This window comes from Lonchura striata, chromosome 31 (genome assembly GCF_046129695.1).
Source record: "Lonchura striata isolate bLonStr1 chromosome 31, bLonStr1.mat, whole genome shotgun sequence".
In the NCBI taxonomy this organism is placed as follows: Eukaryota; Metazoa; Chordata; class Aves; order Passeriformes; family Estrildidae; genus Lonchura; species Lonchura striata.
The window spans coordinates 5282059-5303568 of NC_134633.1; the positions used below are offsets into that span (position 1 = coordinate 5282059).

The 21510-nt window shown below is 54.2% G+C and overlaps 2 protein-coding genes and 1 long non-coding RNA gene across 4 annotated transcripts in view; 2 read left to right on the forward strand and 1 right to left on the reverse strand.

The window, feature by feature from the left end:
- On the reverse strand, window positions 1-3664 carry FKRP (fukutin related protein). Its single transcript, XM_021549755.3, is given in 4 exon segments — window positions 1-1277; window positions 1280-1404; window positions 1406-1611; window positions 3548-3664. Coding segments are annotated over 3 exon segments (1494 nt in total). The 5' UTR covers window positions 1510-1611; window positions 3548-3664; the 3' UTR covers window positions 1-12.
- The window catches only part of STRN4 (striatin 4), a 26983-nt gene continuing 8913 nt past the window's right edge, over window positions 3441-21510 (forward strand). Inside the window, exons 1-9 of the mRNA XM_077789113.1 lie at window positions 3441-3647; window positions 6029-6132; window positions 7642-7697; window positions 9249-9309; window positions 10695-10764; window positions 17559-17737; window positions 17878-17925; window positions 19502-19644; window positions 20949-21158. Coding sequence (XP_077645239.1) covers window positions 3441-3647; window positions 6029-6132; window positions 7642-7697; window positions 9249-9309; window positions 10695-10764; window positions 17559-17737; window positions 17878-17925; window positions 19502-19644; window positions 20949-21158 — 1078 coding nt within the window. The remainder of the gene's footprint in view (window positions 3648-6028; window positions 6133-7641; window positions 7698-9248; window positions 9310-10694; window positions 10765-17558; window positions 17738-17877; window positions 17926-19501; window positions 19645-20948; window positions 21159-21510) is intronic.
- Window positions 10899-16210, forward strand: LOC144247726 (uncharacterized). 2 transcript variants are annotated; one of them, XR_013341285.1, is made up of 4 exons: window positions 10899-10943; window positions 15017-15125; window positions 15544-15600; window positions 16061-16210. It is a non-coding gene; the product is annotated as an uncharacterized LOC144247726 (long non-coding RNA). The 2 variants fall into 2 exon arrangements; XR_013341284.1 differs by lacking the exon at window positions 10899-10943 and having other exon boundaries at window positions 14931-15125.

Below are 21510 nucleotides of genomic sequence, written 5' to 3' on the forward strand. Positions count from 1 at the left end.
GCGGCACGAGCGTCACGGCGCAGTTTTATTGCCCAGGTCCTGCGCCAACCTCCTGACCTCGGGGTTGGGGTACTCGGGGTTCTCGATGGCGCCGGGCCCGAACTTGAACTCCAGGAAGGCGCGGGGGTCGTTGGGCGCCTTGGCCACGACGCCCACGAAGGGCACGGCGCCCAGGGGCACCAAGAAGCGCTCGGGGAACTCCACGTCCTGCCGGTGCCCCAGCCACGTGTCCTTGGTCATGACGGCGGCGCCGGGACGGACGTAGAACGGCCACAGGTCCACGTGGAGCCGGTTGGCGCGGCTGAAGTGCACGCGGTAAAATTCCCCCTCGGCGGCTTTTTCCCACAGGAAGCCGTCGGGATCCTCCAGCGGGCGTCCCGAGGCCGCCACGGCCGCCAGCCAGCGGCACTTGGGCACGTCGTCGCGGTAGAGCCCCACGTCCACGTCGTAATCCCACGGCACGATGTCGCCGTGCCGCACGGCGCCCAGCAGCGAGCCGCCCTCCAGCCAGTGGCGCACGCCCGCCGCCTCCAGCTGCGCCAGCACGTGGCGGGCGGTGGCGCGCAGCGCCCGCAGGCAGCACGGCGGCGTCCAGCGCCCGGCCAGCAGGTACTCGGGGCTCTGCGCCCGCACCGTGCCGAAGCAGCGCGCCGTCTCCTTGCCGCAGCCGTGCCAGCGCCGCCCGCCGTCCGGCAGCACCTCCAGCTTGACGCCGAAGCGCTCCAGCAGCGCCCGCCGGCGCGACTCCTCCGCGCCGCGGCGGCGTGGCGGCGGCACCGGCGCGGCCGGGAAGGAAGCCGGCAGCAGGAGGAGCCGCCAGCCGCGCGCCGCCGCCTGCAGGGACAGCGAGGCGGCCGCCGGGCGAGCCAGCGGGAAGGGCAGCGAGAAGAGGTCGCGCGTCCGCAGCAGCAGCACGGCCGGGGCGTCGTCCAGCGCGCCGCAGAGCTCGCCGCGCCGGTCGCTCCGCCGCTCGGCGTAGCTGTAGCGCGCCGTCCACGCTTTGACGTCCAGCTCCAGCTCCAAACACCGCGGCCGCCGCTGCCCCGCGGCCGCCGCCACCACCTTGGCGCCGCCGGTGGTTTCCAGCGCGTCCCTCATGCGGCGCAGCAGCCCCGGCGCGGCGCGGGCGCCGTCCGGCACCAACGCCACGTGGCGCGTCCGCACCGCCAGCTCCGGCCGCGGCGGCGGCAGGTGAGGCTCCGGCCGCAGCGGCAGCGCGGCCGCGCCGGCGGGCAGCGGCGCCGGAGGGTACGGCGGCGTCTCGGAGGCCACCAGCACGGCCACGCCGGGCAGCGCGGCGAAGGAGCGGGCCGTGGCGGCCACGTCGTGCTCGGGGCCGTCGAACTCCAGGAGGATGACGGTGACGCCGGGGACGCCGTCGGGGACGCGCCGGGAGCGCCGGCACGGCGGCGGCGGCGGCGCGCCGGGGAGGAAACGGGAGAAGAGCAGCAGGAGGAGGTTGAGGGCGATGGCGGCGGCCAAGGCGGCCTGGCAGGGAGTGATTCTCATGGTGTGGATGAATTAATTAGTTAATTCGTTCGTTAATTAACGAGTTCATTCGGAGGTGTTGCTGTCGGTGGTGGTGATACCAGAGGTGACCGCGCGGTGGCGCTGTGGAGGTGGGAATGTTCATGAGGGGTTGTTAATGAGGTGTTCGTTAATTCTTCATAATTAAAGCCCGCCCTGCAAGTCTGTAGAAGAGCCCAAAAATCCCCTGTGACCCCCTCAAAGACCACCCCAAAAATCCCCTCGAACCCCCCACAAAAAACCACAGAAAAATCCTAAAAATCCCCTCTAACACCCCAAAATCCCCTCTAAACCCCCACAAAAACCCCCAGAAAAATCCTAAAAGTCCCCTCTAACACCCCAAAATCCCCTCTAACCCCCCACAAAAAAACACAGAAAAATCCTAAAAGTCCCCTCTAACACCCCAAAATCCCCTCTAACCCCCACAAAAAACCACAGAAAAATCCTAAAAATCCCCTCTAACCCCCCAAAATCCCCTCTGACCCCCCCAAATCCCCTCTAACCCCAAAAAGACCCCAAAAGTCCCCTCTAACCCTCAAAGATCCCCCCAAAATCCCCTAAGACTCCCCAAAAAACCCCAAATACCCCAAAAATCTCCTCTCACCTCCCAAAGACCCCCCAAAATACCTTTTAACCCCCCCAAAGACCCCCCCAAAAATCCCTTCTAACCCCCAAAATCCCCTCTAACTCCCCAAAAATCTCCTCTAACACCCAAAGACCCGCAGAAAAACCCCAAAAATCCCTTCTAACCCCCAAAATCCCCTCTAACTCCCCAAAAATCTACTCTAAGACCCAAAGACCCGCAGAAAAACCCCAAAAATCCCGTCTAGCCCCCCAAAAATCCCGTCTAGCCCCCCAAAGACCCCCAAAGACCCTCCAAAAAATCCCTTCTAACCCCCCAAAATCCCCTCTAACTCCCCAAAAATCTCTAACCCCCAAAGAATACCAGAAAAAAATCCAAAAAATCCCCTTTAATCCCCCAAAGACCCCCCAAAAATCCCGTCTAGCCCCCCAAAGCCCCCCAAAAAACCCCAAAACCCCCCAAAGACCCTCCAAAAAATCCCTTCTAACCCCCAAAATCCCCTCTAACTCCCCAAAAATCTGCTCTAACACCCAAAGACCCACAGAAAAACCCCTAAAATCCCTTATAACCCCCAAAGACTCCCCCAAAATCCCCTAACTCCCCAAAAATCTCCTCTAACACCCAAAGACCCGCAGAAAAACCCCAAAAATCCCTTCTAACCCCCCAAAGACCCCCAAGAATCCCCTCTAACTCCCCAAAAATCTGCTCTAACACCCAAAGACCCGCAGAAAAACCCCTAAAATCCCTTATAACCCCCAAAATCCCCTCTAACTCCCCAAAAATCTGCTCTAACACCCAAAGACCCGCAGAAAAACCCCAAAAATCCCGTCTAGCCCCCCAAAAATCCCGTCTAGCCCCCCAAAGACCCCCAAAAAACCCCAAAACCCCCCAAAGACCCTCCAAAAAATCTCTTCTAACCCCCAAAATCCCCTCTAACTCCCCAAAAATCTCCTCTAACCCCCAAAGACCCGCAGAAAAACCCCCAAAATCCCGTCTAACCCCCCAAAAAACCCCAAAACCCCCCAAAAGCCCCCCCGCGTTGCCACGGCAACGGCGCCTCCCTTGGCCACGCCCATTTCCCTCTAGCCCCGCCCCTTTCCCCACTGACCCCGCCCCCTTTCCCTCTAGCCCCGCCCCTTTTCTCGCTGGCCATGCACATTTCTCACCAAACCCCGCCCCTTTCCCGCTGACCACGCCCATTTTCTCTCTATCCCCGCCCCTTTCCCGCCGACCCCGCCCCTTTCCTCTCTAGCCCCGCCCCTTTCCCGCCCTCGGCTCCCTTTGTGGCAGGAAGCCGCTGCCGCCCGTGGCTCCCTTTGTGGCAGCCGCCATGGCGGCCGAGCGGGCTCCGCCGGCCCGGGCCCAACCTCCGCCCCCCGGCCCCGCTCCCGGCCCCGCTCCCGCTCCCGCTGCGGGCCCGGAGCCCGCGGCACGAACCGGCCTGAGCCTGCCGGGCATCCTGCACTTCATCCAGCACGAGTGGGCGCGGTTCGAGGCGGAGAAAGGGCGCTGGGAAGCGGAGAGGGCCGAGCTGCAGGTAATGATGGCGGCGGCGCCCCGCATGAGGGGAGGGACGGGGAGGGGACGGCGGGGACAGCGAGGGGACAGCGAGGGGACAGCGAGGGGACAGCGGGGACAGCGAGGGGACAGCGGGGACATCAGGGGACAGCGGCGACACCGGGGTCAGCGGGGCGGGGTGGCCGCGGCCGGCGCCATCTTGGGAGGAAATGGCGGCCGGGGCGGCGGAGAGGGGAGGGGACAGCGGGAGGGGGCGGGAGCGGGACTGGGAGAACTGGGATGGGAATGGGGGGGACTGGGATGGGACTGGGATGGGAATGGGGGGACTGGGGGGACTGGGATGGGAATGGGGGGGACTGGGAGAACTGGGATGGGAATGGGGGGACTGGGGGGACTGGGATGGGAATGGGGGGACTGGGGGGACTGGGATGGGAATGGGGGGGACTGGGATGGGACTGGGGGGGACTGGGGGGGACTGGGATGGGAATGGGGGGGACTGGGATGGGAATGGGGGGGACTGGGAGAACTGGGATGGGACTGGGGGAGACTGGGGGGACTGGGATGGGACTGGGGGGGACTGGGAGAGACTGGGATGGGGACTGGGGGGACTGGGGGGACTGGGATGGGAATGGGGGAACTGGGATGGGACTGGGGGGACTGGGATGGGACTGGGATGGGACTGGGATGGGACTGGGATGGGACTGGGGGGGACTGGGGGGACTGGGGTGGGACTGGGAGAACTGGGATGGGAACTGGGAGGGACTGGGATGGGAACTGGGATGGGAATGGGGGGGACTGGGATGGGACTGGGAGAACTGGGGGGACTGGGATGGGGACTGGGGGGACTGGGATGGGACTGGTGGGGACTGGGGGGGACTGGGGGGACTGGGATGGGACTGGGAGAACTGGGGTGGGGACAGCGGGAGGGGGCGGGAGCGGGACTGGGAGAACTGGGATGGGACTGGGATGGGACTGGGAGAACTGGGATGGGAACTGGGGGGGACTGAGAGAACTGGGATGGGAACTGGGATGGGAACTGGGATGGGAACTGGGAGAACTGGGATGGGAACTGGGATGGGACTGGGAGAAGTGGGATGGGAACTGGGGGGGACTGGGAGAACTGGGATGGGGACAGCGGGAGGGGGCGGGAGCGGGAGTGGGACTGGGAGAACTGGGAGAACTGGGATGGGGACTGGGATGGGAACTGGGGGGGACTGGGGAGACTGGGATGGGGACTGGGAGAACTGGGAGGACTGGGAGGGACTGGGATGGGAACTGGGATGGGGACAGCGGGAGGGGGCGGGAGCGGGACTGGGAGAACTGGGGGTACTGGGACGGGCACTGGGTGACCTTGCTGTCACCCTGAGGGTTGGGGACACCCCTGTCCCCAGTGTCACCCCAACGTCCCCAAGGCGCTGGTGGCCGTCCTGGTGCCAGGGCCAGGAAAGCCTCGGGGACCCGGAGTGTCCCCAGTGTCCCCAGTGTCCCCCAGTGTCCCCAGTGTCCCCAGTGTCCCTGAATGTCCCCCAGTGTCCCCAGTGTCCCCAATCCCCCCAGTGTCCCAAGTGTCCCCGATGTCTCTAATATCCCCAGTGTCCCCCAATGTCCCCAAATGTCCCAAATGTCCCCAATCCCCCAATGTCCCCAGTCCCCCCAGTGTCCCCAATGTCCCCAGTGTCCCCAATGTCCCCAGTGTCCCCAATCCCCCAATGTCCCCAGTGTCCCCAATGTCCCCAGTGTCCCCAGTCCCCCCAATCCCCCCAATGTCCCCAATGTCCCCAGTGTCCCTGATGTCTCTAATGTCCCCAATGTCCCCCAATCCCCCAATGTCCCCAGTGTCCCCAATCCCCCCAGTGTCCCCAATGTCCCCAATGTCCCCAATGTCCCCAGTGTCCCCCAGTCCCCCCAATGTCCCCAATGTCCCCAGTGTCCCCAATGTCCCCAGTGTCCCCAATGTCCCCAGTGTCCCCAGTGTCCCCGATGTCCCCAATGTCCCCAATGTCCCCAGTGTCCCCAATGTCCCCAGTGTCCCCAATGTCCCCAGTGTCCCCAGTGTCCCCGATGTCCCCAGTGTCCCCAGTGTCCCCAATGTCCCCAATGTCCCCAATCCCCCCAGTGTCCCCAGTGTCCCCCAGTGTCCCAAATGTCCCCAGTGTCCCTGATATCACCAAGTGTCCCCAATGTCTCTAATGTCCCCAATGTCCCTGAATGTCCCCCAGTGTCCCTGAGTGTCCCCAGTGTCCCCAATCCCCCCAATGTCCCCAGTGTCCCCAATGTCCCCAGTGTCCCCAGTGTCCCCAATGTCCCCAGTGTCCCCAATGTCCCCAATCCCCCCAGTGTCCCCAGTCCCCCCAATGTCCCCAATGTCCCCAGTGTCCCCAGTGTCCCCATGTCCCCAAGGCGCAGGTGGCGTTCCTGCAGGGCGAGCGGCGGGGCCAGGAGAGCCTCAAGCTGGACCTGGTGCGGCGCATCCGGATGTTGGAATTCGCCCTCAAGCAGGAGAGGTGAGAGAAAAACCCCCAAAAACCGCCCAAAAAATGTCCTGAAACTCCTAAAAACCTTCAGAAACAGCCCAAAAGCATCAAAACCGCCCCAAAAACGCGACAAAAATCGGTAAAAGCTGTAAGCAAAACCCCTAAAAACCACCCAAAAACCTTCAAAAATGCCCTAAAGCCCATAAAAAAGCACCCGGAACATACTGCAAAAATCTCCAAAAGTAGTAAAAAAACCCCCAAAATTCATAAAAACCCTCAAAATGTACAAAAAGCACCTCAAAAGCTTAAAAAGCACCTAAAAATCCTTTTAAAAAATCCTAGAAGTTGTAAAAGTACACCTAAAAATCGCTTGAAAGTTCTAAAAAATATCTTGAAAAGCCTAAAAACGTACAAAAGTAGCCCAAAAGCATAAAAAGAGCCAGAAAAATCTGACAAAAGTCTCTAAAAGTTGTAAAAAAATCCTAAAAACTACCCGAAAACCCTAAAAAATGTCCTGATATCCCTAAAAATGTACAAAAGCCGCCCAAAAGCTTAAAGAGCACCAAAAAAAATCCTAAAAATTGTAAAAAAATTCCATAAAATTACCCAAAAAGCCTAAAAAATGTCCTGAAATCCCTAAAAATGTACAAAAGCACCAAAAAAATCGTACAAAGATTCTTAAAATTTGTAAAAAAAACCTAAAAATTACACAAAAACCCTACAAAAGTTCTCAAAACTCTGAAAGTGTACAAAAGCAGCCCAAAAGTTTAAAAAGCAACTAAAAAAAATGCTTTAAAAATTCCTAAAAACTGTAAAAATACACCTAAAAACTGCTTGAAATCCTAAAAAATACAAAAAACGCCCCAAAAGCATAAAAAGCACCCAAAAAATGGGACAAAAATATCAACAATTTGTAAAAAAACCTTAAAAACCACCCAAAACCCCAAAAAATGTCCTGAAATCCCTAAAAATGTGCAGAAGCAGCTCAAAATCACCCCAAAAATGTGACCAAAATCTTAAAAAATTGTAAATCCAACCTAAAAATTACCCAAAAATCTTTAAAAATATCATTGGGACCCCAAAAATTTACAAAAGCGGCCCAAAAGCGTAAAAATCACCCCAAAAAATACGATTAAAAATCTCTACAAGTTGTAAAAAATACCCAAAAAATTTCCCAAAAGTCCAAAAAAACTCCGAAAAACCCTAAAAACGTCCAAAAAAAAAAAAAAATCCTCAAATCTCTACAAGTTGTTTAAAAAATCCCCTAAAATTTTCCCGAAAGTCCTAAAAAAAATTCCAAAAAAAATATCCCAAAAAAAAAAACCCTCAAAAGCTTAATAAACCTGCCCCAAAATCCTCAAAAATCACCCAAAATCGCCCAGAAAAACCCAAATCCTTCCCCAAGATTGGCCCAAAAAAACCCAAAAAAACCCAAAAAAAACCAAAAAAAACCAAAAAAAACCAAAAATGCCCAAAAATGCCCAAAAATGCCCAAATTTGCCCAAATTTGCCCAAATTTGCCCAAATTTGCCCTGGCAGGTGCAAGCTGCAGAAGCTGAAGTTGGGGCCGGGGGAGAAGCGCCCGGAGGAGCCGCGTGAGCCCCAAATTTTGGGGGATTTTGGGGCTTTTTGGGGATTTTGGGAGGATTTGGGGGTTTTGGGAGGATTTGGGGATTTTGGGCAGTTTTTTGGGGGATTTTGGGGTTGGTTTGGGGGATTTTTGGGGTGGTTTTAGGGTTGTTTTTGGGTATTTTTGGGGTGGTTTTTGGGTATTTTTGGGGCAGTATTTGGGTATTTTTGGGGTGGTTTAGGGATATTTTTTGGGTGGTTTTGGGATATTTTTGGGGTGGTTTTGGGATATTTTTTGGGTATTTTTGGGGTGGTTTTGGGATATTTTTTAGTGTGGTTTTGGGGTGGTTTAGGGATATTTTTCGGGTATTTTTGGGGCAGTTTTTGGGTATTTTTGGGGTGGTTTAGGGATATTTTTTGGGTATTTTTTGGGTGGTTTTGGGATATTTTTGGGGTGGTTTAGGGATATTTTTTGGGTATTTTTGGGTGGTTTTGGGATATTTTTTGGGTATTTTTGGGGTGGTTTAGGGATATTTTTTGGGTATTTTCTGAGTGGTTTTGGGATATTTTCTGGGTGGTTTGGGGTATTTTTTGGGTGGTTTTGGGGTTGTTTTCGGGTAATTTTTGGGGTGGTTTTGGGATATTTTTTACTGTGGTTTTGGGGTTGGTTTAAGGATATTTTTTGGGTGGTTTTGGGGTTGTTTTTGGGTATTTTTGGGGCAGTTTTTGGGTATTTTTGGGGTGGTTTAGGGATATTTTTTGGGTGGTTTTGGGGTTGGTTTGGGATACTTTTTGGGGTGGTTTTGGGGCAGTTTTCGGGTATTTTTGGGGTGGTTTAGGGATATTTTTCGGGGTGGTTTTGGGGATGTTTTTGTGTATTTTTGGGGCAGTTTTTGGGTATTTTTTGGGTGGTTTTGGGATATTTTTTAGGGTGGTTTTGGGGTTGGTTTGGGATATTTTTTGGGTGGTTTTGGGTATTTTTGGGGTGGTTTTGGGATATTTTGGGCGCGGTTTTAGGGCGGTTCTGGGATATTTTCGAGCGGTTTTGGGGTATTTTTGGGATGATTTTCGAGCGGTTTTGGGGTATTTTTGGATCGATTTTCGGCGACACTTTTGGGGTATTTTTGGGATGATTTTCGAGCAGTTTTGGGGTATTTTTGGGGTGGTTTTGGGGTATTTTTGGATCGATTTTCGAGCGGTTTTGGGATATTTTTGGATCGATTTTCGGGGACGGTTTTGGGGTATTTTTGGGATGATTTTCAAGTAGTTTTGGGGTATTTTTGGGATGATTTTCGAGCGGCTTTGGGGTATTTTTGGATCGATTTTCGAGTGGTTTTGGGGTATTTTTGGGATGATTTTCGAGCAGTTTTGGGGTATTTTTGGGGCGGTTTTGGGGTATTTTTGGATCTATTTTCGGGGACAGTTTTGGGGTATTTTTGGATCGATTTTCGAGTGATTTTGGGGTATTTTTGGGGTGGTTTTGGGGTATTTTTGGGGTGGTTTTGGGGTATTTTTGGGGTGGTTTTGGGGTATTTTTGGGGCGTTTTGGGGTTTCTCAGCCCCATTTTCCCCCCCAGTGTCCAACGGCCCCGTGGAGCTGGAGGGAGCCTGGAGGGACGGGAGGCGGCTCCTGCGCCAGTGAGTTTGGGAATTTTTGGGAATTTTTGGGAATTTTGGGGATTTTTGGGATTTTTGGGATTTTTTTGATTTATGGGGATTTGATTTTTGGATTTTTGGGATTTTTTGGGGGGTTTTTATGAGAATTTTTGCCATTTTTAATGGATTTTTTTTAGTATTTTAATGCAATTTTTTGCCGTTTTCATGGGAATTTTTCCCATTTTCAGGGGAATTTTTCGGACTTTCATGTGATTGTTTTTTCCCATTGTGATGACATTTTTTTCCCATTTTTGTGGAATTTTTTCCAATTTCATGGAAATATTTTCCCATTTTATAGAAATTTTTCCAATTTTATGGCAATTTTTCCCATTTTATGGCAATTTTTCCAATTTTATGGAAATTTTTCCCATTTTCGTGGGAATTTTTCCAATTTTTATGGGAATTTTTGCCATTTTTAATGGATTTTTTCTTTTTTGTATTTTAATGCAAATTTTTCCAATTTTATGGAAATTTTTCCCATTTTCGTGGCAATTTTCCCATTTTCGTGGCAATTTTTCCCATTTTTATGGGAATTTTTGCCATTTTCATGGAAATTTTCCCATTTTTATGGGATTTTTTGCCATTTTCATGGAAATTTTTCCCATTTTTGTGGCAATTTTTCCAATTTCATGGCAATTTTTCCCATTTTGCTGGGAACTTTTACCATTTTAGTGGAACTTTTCTCATTTTGATGGGAATTTTTAGGATTTCAATGGAATTTTCCCCATTTTCATGGGAATTCTGATAGCAATTTTTCCCATTTTTATGGGAATTTTGATAGCAATTTTTCCCATTATTATGGGAATTCTGATGGCAATTTTCCCCATTTCCATGGGAATCTTTATAGCAATTTTTCCCATTTTTATGGGAATTCTGATAGCAATTTTTCCCATTTCCATGGGAATTTTGATAACAATTTTCCCCATTTTCATGGGAATTTTGATAGCAATTTTTCCCATTTTTATGGGAATTTTGATAACAATTTTCCCCATTTCCATGGGAATTCTGATGGCAATTTTCCCCATTTTCATGGGAATTCTGATGACAATTTTTCCCATTTCCATGGGAATTTTGATAACAATTTTTCCCATTTCCATGGGAATTCTGATGGCAATTTTCCCCATTTTCACGGGATTTTTCCCATTTTCACGGGATTTTTCCCCATTTTCACTGAATTATTTCCCATTTCCACGGGATTTTTCCCCATTTTCACGGGATTTTCCCCCATTTTCACGGGATTTTTCCCATTTTCACGGGATTTTCCCCATTTTTTTGTCATTTTCCCCCATTTCCTCCCTCTGGGATATTTTTTAGGATCTCCCCATCTCCCCGATCCCGTTTTTCCCGGATTTCTCCCCAAATTCCAGGAACCTGGAGGAGCTCGGCTACAGCGACACCATCGTGGCCATGCGCTCGCGGCGCCTGCGGGCGCTGCTGGCCCGCGGAATTCCGGGAATTCCGGAAAGAATTCCGGAAAGAATCCCGGGAATTCCGGAAAGAATCCCGGGAATTTTGGGAATTCCAGGCAGAATTCCGGGAATTCTGGGCAGCCCCCCCTCCCCTCCCCCCCCCGGCGGGTCGCTGCTGCTGCGCCGCATCGAGGAGCAGATCCAGAGGTGGGCGGGAATTTTGGGGAATTTTTGGGAATTTTTTGGGAATTTTGGGGTTTTTTTGGGGTTTTTTTTTTTTTTAGGGAAATTTTGGGAGTTTTGGGGGGATTTGGGGTTTTTTTTAGGGGATTTTTGGGGTTTTTAGGGGATTTTTGGGGGGGTTTTGGAGTTTTTTTAGGGAATTTTTGGGGGATTTTGAGGATTTTTTGGGGGGGGATTTGGGGTTTTTTTATTTTTAGGGATTTTCGTGGGAATTTTGGGGGAGAATTAGGAGTTTTGTTTTAGGGAATTTTTGGGGGATTTTTGGGGTTTTTAGGGAATTTTTGGGGGGGGTTGGGGTTTTTTTAAGGGAATTTTTGGGGGATTTTTGGGGTTTTTAGGGAATTTTTGGGGGGAATTTTTGGGGGGTTTTTGGGTTTGTTTTTTTTTTTGTAGGGATTTTCTTGGGAAATTTTGGGAATTTTGGGGGGGATTTGGGGTTTTTTGGAGGGATTTTGGGGGTTTTCACAGAATTTTTGGGGGATTTAGGGGATTTTGGGGGAGATTTTTTGGGGGGGATTTGGGGATTTTTTTAGGGAATTTTTGGTGGGGTTTTGCGGTGGTTTTTTTTTTTTAGGGAAATTTTGGGATTTTTTGGGGGGGATTTGGGGTTTTTTTTAGGGGATTTTGGGGGGATTTTTGGGGTTTTCAGGGGATTTTTTTGGGGGGGGTTGGGGTTTTTTTAAGGGAATTTTTGGGGGATTTTTGGGGTTTTTAGGGAATTTTTGGGGGGGATTTTTGGGGGGGTTTTGGGGATTTTTTAGGGAATTTTCGGGGAATTTTTTGGGGGGATTTGGGGTTTTTTTAGGGAATTTTTGGGGAATTTTTGGGTTTTTAGGGAATTTTTTGGGGGAATTTTTGGGGGGGTTTTGGGGATTTTTTAGGGAAATTTTGGGGGGTTTTTGGGGTTGTTTTTTTTTTTAGGGAAATTTTGGGAGTTTTGGGGGGGATTTGGGGTTTTTTTTAGGGGATTTTTGGGGGGTTTTTGGGGGTTTTTAGGGGATTTTTTGGGGGGGATTTGGGGTTTTTTTGGGGGATTTTTGGGGGATTTTTGGGTTTTTTTTTTTTTTTAGGGAAATTTTGGGAGTTTTGGGGGGGATTTGGGGATTTTTTTAGGGAATTTTTGGGGGATTTTTGGGGTTTTTAGGGAATTTTTGGGGGGATTTGGGGTTTTTTTGTGGGGGTTTTTGGGTTTTTTTTTTTAGGGAAATTTTGGGGGTTTTGGGGGATTTTGGGGGGGATTTTGGGGGTTTTCAGGGAATTTTTGGGGGGATTTGGGGTTTTTATAGGGATTTTTGGGGGGATTTTTGGGGGGATTTTTGGGGGGATTTGGGGTATTTAGGGAATTTTTGAGGAATTTTGGGGGTTTTTAGGGAATTTTTGGTGGGGGTTTTTTTAGGGGTTTTCTTGGGAAATTTTGGGAGTTTTGGGGGGGGATTTAGGGGTTTGTTTTAGGGAATTTCTGGGGGATTTTTGGGGTTTTTAGGGAATTTTTGGGGGGGTTTTTGTAGGGAATTTTTGGTGATTTTTGGGGTTTTTAGGGAATTTTGGGGGGGATTTTTGGGGGTTTTTTTTGGGATATGGGGTTTTTTAGAGAATTTTGGGGGGAAATTTTGGGGGGTTTTGGGGTTTTTAGGGAATTTTTGGGAGGATTTGGGGTTTTTAGGGAATTTTTGGGAGGATTTGGGGTTTTTAGGGAATTTTTGGGGGATTTTTGGAGAATTTTGGGAAATTTGGGGTTTTTTTTTGTGGGATATGGGGTTTTTTAGACAATTGGGATTTCCTGTAGGATTTTGGGATTTCTTTTGGAATTTTGGGGGATTTCCCGTGGGATTTTTGGGATTTCCCGTGGGATTTTTGGGATTTCCTGTGGAATTCTGGGATTTCCCATGGGATTTTTGGGATTTCCAGGATTTCCTGTGGAATTCTGAGATTTCTCATGGAATTTTCGAGATTTCCCGTGGGATTTTGGGATTTCCTGTGGGAATTTTCAGGATTTCCTGTGGGAATTTTCGGATTTCCTGTAGGACTTTGGGATTTCCCACGGGAATTTTCGGGATTTCCCGTGGGAATTTTCAGATTTCCCATGGGATTTTTGGGATTTCCTGTGGAATTCTGAGATTTCCCATGGAATTTTCGGGATTTCCCAGGGAATTTTCGGGATTTCCCACAGGGATTTTTGGGATTTCTTGTGGAATTCTGGGATTTCCCATGGGATTTTTGGGATTTCCCACGGGAATTTTCAGGATTTCCCGTGGGAATTTTCGGATTTCCCGTGGGATTTTTGGGATTTCCTGTAGGATTTTGGGATTTCCCATGGGAATTTTCGGATTTCCCGTGGGAATTTTGGGATTTCCTGTAGGATTTTGGGATTTCCCATGGAATTTTCGGATTTCCCGTGGGAATTTCTCCGTTTTCAGCCGTTTTTTGACGGTTTTTCGCGGGGTTTTTTGCGTTTTTTCCCTTTTTTTTTTCCCTTTTTTTCCCATGTTTGGGATTTTCCCTCCCCAATTCCCAAATTTCCCCCCAGGAACGCCGGGAAGGAGCCGAGCCCCTCCCCCCCCGAGGAGGACAGCGACGAGGAGGAGCCCGAGGGCCCCTCCCCCCCCCCGGGGCGGCCCCGCGGCACCGCCAAGGTCGGGACCCAAATTTGGGGCAGTTTGGGGCAGTTTGGGGATTTCGGGGATTTCGGGGATTTTTTGGGGAATTTTTGGGAATTTTCGGGGGGGTTTTAGGGATTTTTACGGGGATTTTTGGGGGGATTTTTAGGGATTTTTTGGGGAATTTTGGGGGGATTTTTAGGGATTTTTTTGGGGAATTTATGGGAATTTTGGGGGATTTTTAGGGATTTTTTTGGGAATTTTTGGGAGTTTGGGGGGACTTTAGAGGATTTTTAGGGGGAATTTTGGGGGGATTTTAGAGGATTTTTTTGGGGAATTTTTGGAGAATTTGGGGGACTTTAGAGGAATTTTGGGGGGTTTTCAGGGATTTTTTGGGGAATTTTTGGAGAATTTGGGGGAATTTTTAGGGATTTTTTGAGGAATTTTGGGGGGGTTTTTAGGGATGTTTTTGGGGGAATTTTTTGGAATTTTGGGGAGATTTTTAGGGATTTTTACGGGGATTCTTGGAGAATTTGGGGGGATTTTAGAGGATTTTTGGGGGGATTTTTGGAGAATTTTGGGGGGATTTTTAGGGATTTTTTTTTGGGAATTTTTGGAGAATTTGGGGGGATTTTTGGGGAATTTTTGGGAATTTTGGGGGGATTTTTAGGGATTTTTTTGGGAATTTTGGGGGGATTTTTAGGGATTTTTTTGGGGAATTTTTGGAGAATTTGGGGGATTTTGGGGGGATTTTCAGGGATTTTTTGGGGAATTTTTGGAGAATTGGGGAATTTTTAGGGATATTTTTGGGGGAATATTTGGGAATTTGGGAGGATTTTTAGGGATTTTTTGGGGAATTTTTGGAGAATTCGGGGGGATTTTAGAGGATTTTTTGGGATTTTGAGGGATTTTTAGGGGAATTTTTGAGAATTTTGGGTGGTTTTTTGGGGAAATTTTTGAGAATTTTGGGGGGATTTTTTGGGGATTTTGGGGGGAATTTTGGGGGATTTTTAGAGATTTTTTGGGGGAATTTTTGGGAATTTTCGGGGGTTTTTGAGGATTTTTGGGAATTTTGGGGGGATTTTAGAGGATTTTTAACAATTTTGAGGGGTTTTAGGGCATTTTGTGGGATTTTTTGGGAATTTTGGGGTATTTTAGAGGATTTCTGGGGAATTTTGTGGGATTTTTAGGGGATTTAGGGATTTTTGGGAGATTTTGGGGAATTTCCAGGAATTTGGGAGGATTTTTAGGGAATTTTGGGTGATTTTGGGGGATTTTCAGGGATTTGGGGAAAATCTTTAGGGGATTTTGAGGGAACTTTTCGGGATTTTGGGGTTTTTAGGGGATGTTTTTGGGATTTTTGGGGGAAATTGGGAGATTTTTGGATTTTTGGGGATTTTTAGGGATTTTTGGGGAATTTGGGCGGATCTTTGTCCCCAGAGTGTCCCCAAGGTCCTCGAGGAGGACGAGGACGAGGATGAAGATGAGGAAGACTCCGAGGACGCCCTGGGAGAGTTCGACTTCCTGGGGACACCTGGGGACATCAGAGGTGAGCTGGGGACACCTTGGGGACATTTGGGACACCTTGGGGACACCTTGGGGACACCTTGGGGACACCTTGGGGACATCAGAGGTGAGCTGGGGACACCTGGGGACACTTTGGGGACACCTTGGGGACACCTGGGGACATTTGGGACACCTGGGGGACACCTTGGGGACGCTTGGGGACATCAGAGGTGAGCTGGGGACACCTTGGGGACATTTGGGGACATCTGGGGACACTTTGGGGACACCTGGGGACATTTGGGGGCACCTGGGGACACTTTGGGGACACCTGGGGACACCTTGGGGACACCTGGGGACACTTTGGGGACACCTGGGGACACCTTGGGGACGCCTGGGGACACTTTGGGGACACCTGGGGACACCCTGGGGACATCCCCTGAGCCCTTCCCCCGCTGTCACAGAGAGCCACCGGTGCCACCTGCGGGACGGGGACCTCGGGCCACCACGGCCACCCGAAGGTGAGGACACGCCTGTCACCCGTGTCACCCGTGTGTCACCCCCCGTGTCACCTGGGGGGTCCCTGTGTCCCCAAGGCCACCCTGGTGTCACTGTCCCCAATGTCCCCAATGTCCCCAGTGTCCCCAATGTCCCCAATGTCCCCAGTGTCCCCAGTGTCCCCACTGTCCCCAGTGTCCCCACTGTCCCCTCTGTCCCCAGTGTCCCCGATGTCCCCAATGTCCCCACTGTCCCCTCTGTCCCCAGTGTCCCCGATGTCCCCAATGTCCCCACTGTCCCCAGTGTCCCCAGTGTCCCCAGTGTCCCCACTGTCCCCAGTGTCCCCAGTGTCCCCAATGTCCCCACTGTCCCCCGTGTCCCCACTGTCCCCCGTGTCCCCACTGTCCCCACTGTCCCCCGTGTCCCCACTGTCCCCACTGTCCCCCGTGTCCCCAATGTCCCCAATGTCCCCTCTGTCCCCAGGGCTCCCGGCCGAGCCGCTGGCCCTGGACGGCCTCGGGGACCTGGCGGAGCTGACGGTGACAAATGACAACGACGGCGGTGACGTGAGTGCCACCACCCCGTCCCCAGTGTCCCCAAGTGCCACCACCCCTGCCCCAGTGTCCCCAAGTGCCACCACCCCTGCCCTGAGTGTCCTCAAGTGCCACCGTCCCTGCCCCAAATGTCCCCAAGTGCCACCAACCCCGTCCCCAGTGTCCCCAAGTGCCACCATCCCTGCCCCGAGTGTCCCCAAATGCCACCACCCCGTCCCCAGTGTCCCCAAGTGCCACCAACCCCGTCCCCAGTGTCCCCAAGTGCCACCACCCCTGCCCCGAGTGTCCCCAAATGCCACCACCCCGTCCCCAGTGTCCCCAAATGCCACCAACCCCATCCTGAGTGTCCCCAAGTGCCACCATGTCCCCATTCCCCCAGTGTCCCCAAGTGTCCCCAAGTGTCCCCAAGTGCCACCGCCGTGTCCCCAGGTGCCGTGTGGGCAGCCGCCGTCACCGCGGCGCAGCTGGAGCCACGCCTGCCTCAGTGTCCCCAAGTGCCACCATGTCCCCAAGTGCCACCATGTCCCCAAGTGTCCCAATGTCCCCAAGTGTCCCAATGTCCCCATTCCCCCGGTGTCCCCAAGTGTCCCCAAGTGCCACCATTTCCCCAAATGCCCCAATGTCCCCAAGTGCCACCTTGTCCCCATTCCCCCAGTGTCCCCAAGTGTCCCCAAGTGTCCCCAAGTGCCACCGCCGTGTCCCCAGGTGCCGTGCGGGTGGCTGCCGTCGCCGCGGCGCAGCTGGAGCCACGCCTGCCTCAGTGTCCCCAAGTGCCACCATGTCCCCATGCTGCCAGTGTCCCCAAGTGTCCCCAAGTGCCACCATGTCCCAAAGTGCCACCATGTCCCCATGCCCCCAGTGTCCCCAAGTGTCCCCAAGTGCCACCATGTCTCCAAGTGCCACCATGTCCCCAAGTGCCACCATGTCCCCAAGTGCCACCATGTCCCCATGTCCCCGGTGTCCCCAAGTGTCCCCAAGTGCCACCGCCGTGTCCCCAGGTGCCGTGCGGGCGGCCGCCGTCGCCGCGGCGCAGCTGGAGCCACGCCTGCCTCAGTGTCCCCAAGTGCCACCATGTCCCCATGTCCCTGGTGTCCCCAAGTGTCCCCAAGTGCCACCACCCCATCCCCAGTGTCCCCAAGTGCCACCACCCCGTCCTGAGTGTCCCCAAGTGCCACCAACCCCATCCTGAGTGTCCCCAAGTGCCACCATGTCCCCAAGTGCCACCATGTCCCCATGCCCCCGGTGTCCCCAAGTGTCCCCAAGTGCCACCACCCCGCAGGTGCCGTGCGGGCGGCCGCCGTCGCCGCGGCGCAGCTGGAGCCACGCCTGCCTCAGTGTCCCCATGTGCCACCATGTCCCCAAGTGCCACCATGTCCCCAAGTGTCCCAATGTCCCCATACCCCTGGTGTCCCCAAGTGCCACCGCCGTGTCCCCAGGTGCCGTGCGGGCGGCCGCGGCGCAGCTGGAGCCCGCGGCTGACGCTGCGCAGCCACTTTGACGCCGTGCGGGCGCTGGCCTTTGTCCCTTGTCACCCGGCGCTGGTGACGGCCTCCGAGGACGCCACCCTCAAGCTCTGGGACCTGCAGAAGCCGCTGGGCCCCAAGAAGTGGGTGACACCGGGTGACGCCGGGTGACACCGCGTGACACCGCGTGACACCGCGTGACACCGGGTGACGCCGCGTGACACGGGGGTGGCGACCGTGTGTCACCGATTGTCACCCGGGTTTGTCACCGTTGTCCCCTCAGGAGCGCGGCGCTGGACGTGGAGCCGGTGTACGCCTTCCGCGGGCACAGGTGTGTCACCGAGTGTCACCGAGTGTCACCTCAGTGGCACCTGGTGGCACCTCGGTGGTTGTGGCTCTCTTCCTGTTTTTTGTCACTTCGGTGTCACCTCTTTGTCACCTCAGTGTCACCTCAATGTCACCTCAGTGTCACCTTCATTGTCACCTCGGTGGTTGTGGCTTTCTTCCTCTTTTTTGTCACTTTGGTGTCACCTCTTTGTCACCTCAGTGTCACCTCAATGTCACCTCATTGTCACCTCAGTGTGACCTTGATGTCACCTTGATGTCACCCCAGTGTCACCTCATTGTCACCTCAGTGTCACCTCTTTGTCACCTCGGTGTCACCTCGGTGTCACCCCATTGTCACCTCATTGTCACCTCAGTGTCACGTTGATGTCACCTCTTTGTCACCTCAGTGTCACCTCTTTGTCACCTCAATGTCACCCCAGTGTCACCTCAGTGTCACCTTGATGTCACCTCAGTGTCACCTCTTTGTCACCTCATTGTCACGTCATTGTCACCTCATTGTCACCTCAGTGTCACCTCATTGTCATCTCAGTGTCACCTCAGTGTCACCTCATTGTCACCTCATTGTCACCTCATTGTCACCTTTGCTGTCACATCAGTGGTTCTGGCTTTATTTCTCCTTTTCGTCACTTTGTCACCTGGGGTCACCTCATTGTCACACTGCTACTTGTGCCTTTGTCCCTCTTTTTTGTCACCTCGGTGTCACCTCGGTGTCACCTCCTTGTCACTCGGTTGTCACCTGGCTGTGACTATATTTGGGTTTTCTGTCCCTTTGTCACCGTCACAGGGGCCGGGTGGTGACACCGGTGTGACTCCTGTCCCTTTGTCACCGTCCCAGGGGCCTGGGAGGTGACACCGGTGACACCGGTGTGACTCGTGTCCCTTTGTCACCATCCCAGGGGCCCGGGTGGTGACACTGGTGACACCAGTGTGACTCGTGTCCCTTTGTCACCGTCGCAGGGGCCGGGTGGTGACACCGGTGACACCAGTGTGACTCGTGTCCCTTTGTCACCGTCGCAGGGGCCGGGTGGTGACACCGGTGACACCGGTGTGACTCGTGTCCCTTTGTCACCGTCCCAGGGGCCTGGGAGGTGACACCGGTGACACCGGTGTGACTCGTGTCCCTTTGTCACCATCCCAGGGGCCTGGGAGGTGACACCGGTGACACCGGTGTGACTCGTGTCCCTTTGTCACCGTCGCAGGGGCCGGGTGGTGACACCGGTGACACCGGTGTGACTCGTGTCCCTTTGTCACCGTCGCAGGGGCCGGGTGGTGACACCGGTGACACTGGTGTGACTCGTGTCCCTTTGTCACCGTCCCAGGGGCCGGGTGACACGGGTGACACCGGTGTGACTCGTGTCCCTTTGTCACCGTCCCAGGGGCCTGGGAGGTGACACCGGTGACACCAGTGTGACTCCTGTCACTTTGTCACCGTCCCAGGGGCCTGGGAGGTGACACCGGTGACACCGGTGTGACTCGTGTCCCTTTGTCACCGTCCCAGGGGCCTGGGAGGTGACACTGGTGACACCAGTGTGACTCGTGTCCCTTTGTCACCGTCGCAGGGGCCCGGTGCTGGCGGTGGCGGTGGCGCCGGGTGACACGGGTGACAGCGGTGACACCGGGCTGTGCTGCAGCGCCGGCGTGGACGCTCGGATCCGCTGCTGGCGCCTGCCCGGGCTGGACAGTGACCCCTACGATGGCTACGGTGGGGACACTGGGGACACTGGGGACATTGGGGACACTGGGGACATTGGGGACACTGGGGGGACTGGGGGGACTGGGGACATTGGGGACATTGAGGACATTGGGGACATTGGGGGGACTGGGGACACTGGGGGGACTGGGGGGACTGGGGATATTGGGGACACGGGGGACATTGGGGACACTGGGGACACTGGGGACACTGGGGACATTGGGGACACTGGGGACATTGGGGACATTGGGGACATGGGGACATCAGGGACATTGGGGGGATTGGGGGGATTGGGGACATCGGGGGACATTGGGGACACTGGGGACATTTGGGGACATTGGGGACATTGGGGACATTGGGGGGATTTGGGGACATTGGGGACACTGGGGGGATTGGGGGATTTGGGGGGTTTGGGGACATCGGGGGGATTTGGGGACACTGGGACATTGGGGACACTGGGGACATTGGGGGGGATTTGGGGACATTGGGGACACTGGGGACACTGGAGGAGGGTTGGGGACTCTGGGGGGATTGGGGCTGTGGTGGCAATGTCCCCAGATGTTCCCCATTGCTGCAATCCCCCCAAATGTCCCCAATGTCCCCAATGTCCCCAAAGTCCCCGTGTCCCCGTGTCCGTGACGTGTCTGTCTAATGTCCCCGTGTCCGTGACGTGTCTGTCCCCATGTCCCTGCCGTGTCCCTGTGTCCCTGACGTGTCCCCGTGTCCCTGACACGTCTGTCGCATGTCCCTGCTGTGTCCCCATGTCCCTGACGTGTCCCCGTGTCCCTGATGCGTCTGTCGTGTGTCCCTGACGTGTCCCTGTGTCCCTGACATGTCTGTCCCGTGTCCTCGTGTCTCTGATGTGTCTGTTGCATGTCCCTGATGTGTCTGTCCCATGTCCCCGTGTCCCTGATGTGTCTGTCCCCGTGTCCCTGACGTGTCTGTCCCCGTGTCCCTGATGTGTCTGTCCCTGTGTCCCTGACGTGTCCCCGTGTCCCTGACACGTCTGTCGCGTGTCCCCGATGTGTCCATGTGTCCCTGACGTGTCTGTCCCCGTGTCCCTGACGTGTCTCCGTGTCCGTGATGTGTCTGTCCCATGTCCCCATGTCCCTGACGCGTCTGTCCCTGTGTCCCCAACGTGTCCCCGTGTCCCTGACGTGTCCCCGTGTCCCCGCCGTGTCCCCGTGTCCGTGACGCGTCTGTGGCGTGTCCCCGCCGTGTCCCCGCGTCTGTGGCATGTCCCCGCCATGTCCCCTCGTCTGTGGCGTGTCCCCGCCGTGTCCCCGCGCCGGTGACACGCGTGTGGCGCGCGGCAGACCCGCGGGTGCTGCGGGCGCTCCTGGAGGGTCACGCCGACGCCGTCTGGGGCCTGGCGTGGGACGGCGCCGGGCGGCGCCTGGCCTCGTGCTCGGCCGACGGCACCGTGCGCCTCTGGGAGCCCCGCGGGGACCGGGACAGCGGCACCGACGGCACCGGCACCGGCACCGGCACCGGCAGCTGCCTCAGCGTCCTGCACGGGCACAAAGGTGAGCGGGAGCACCGGGACACACCTGGGGACACACCTGGGGACATGGGGACACACCTGGGGACACACCTGGGGACATGGGGACACACCTGGGGACACACCTGGGGACATGGGGACACACCTGGGGACATTGGACCCCTCACCTGTCCCCTCACCCGTCTCCCAGGTGTCACACCTGTCCCCTCACCTGTCCCCCCACCTGTCCCCTCACCTGTCCCCCAGGTGTGACACACCTATCCCCCAGGTGTGACATACCTGTCCCCAGGTGTGACACACCTGTCCCCTCACCTGTCCCCTCACCTGTCCCCCAGGTGTGACACACCTGTTCCCAGGTGTCATACCTGTCCCCAGGT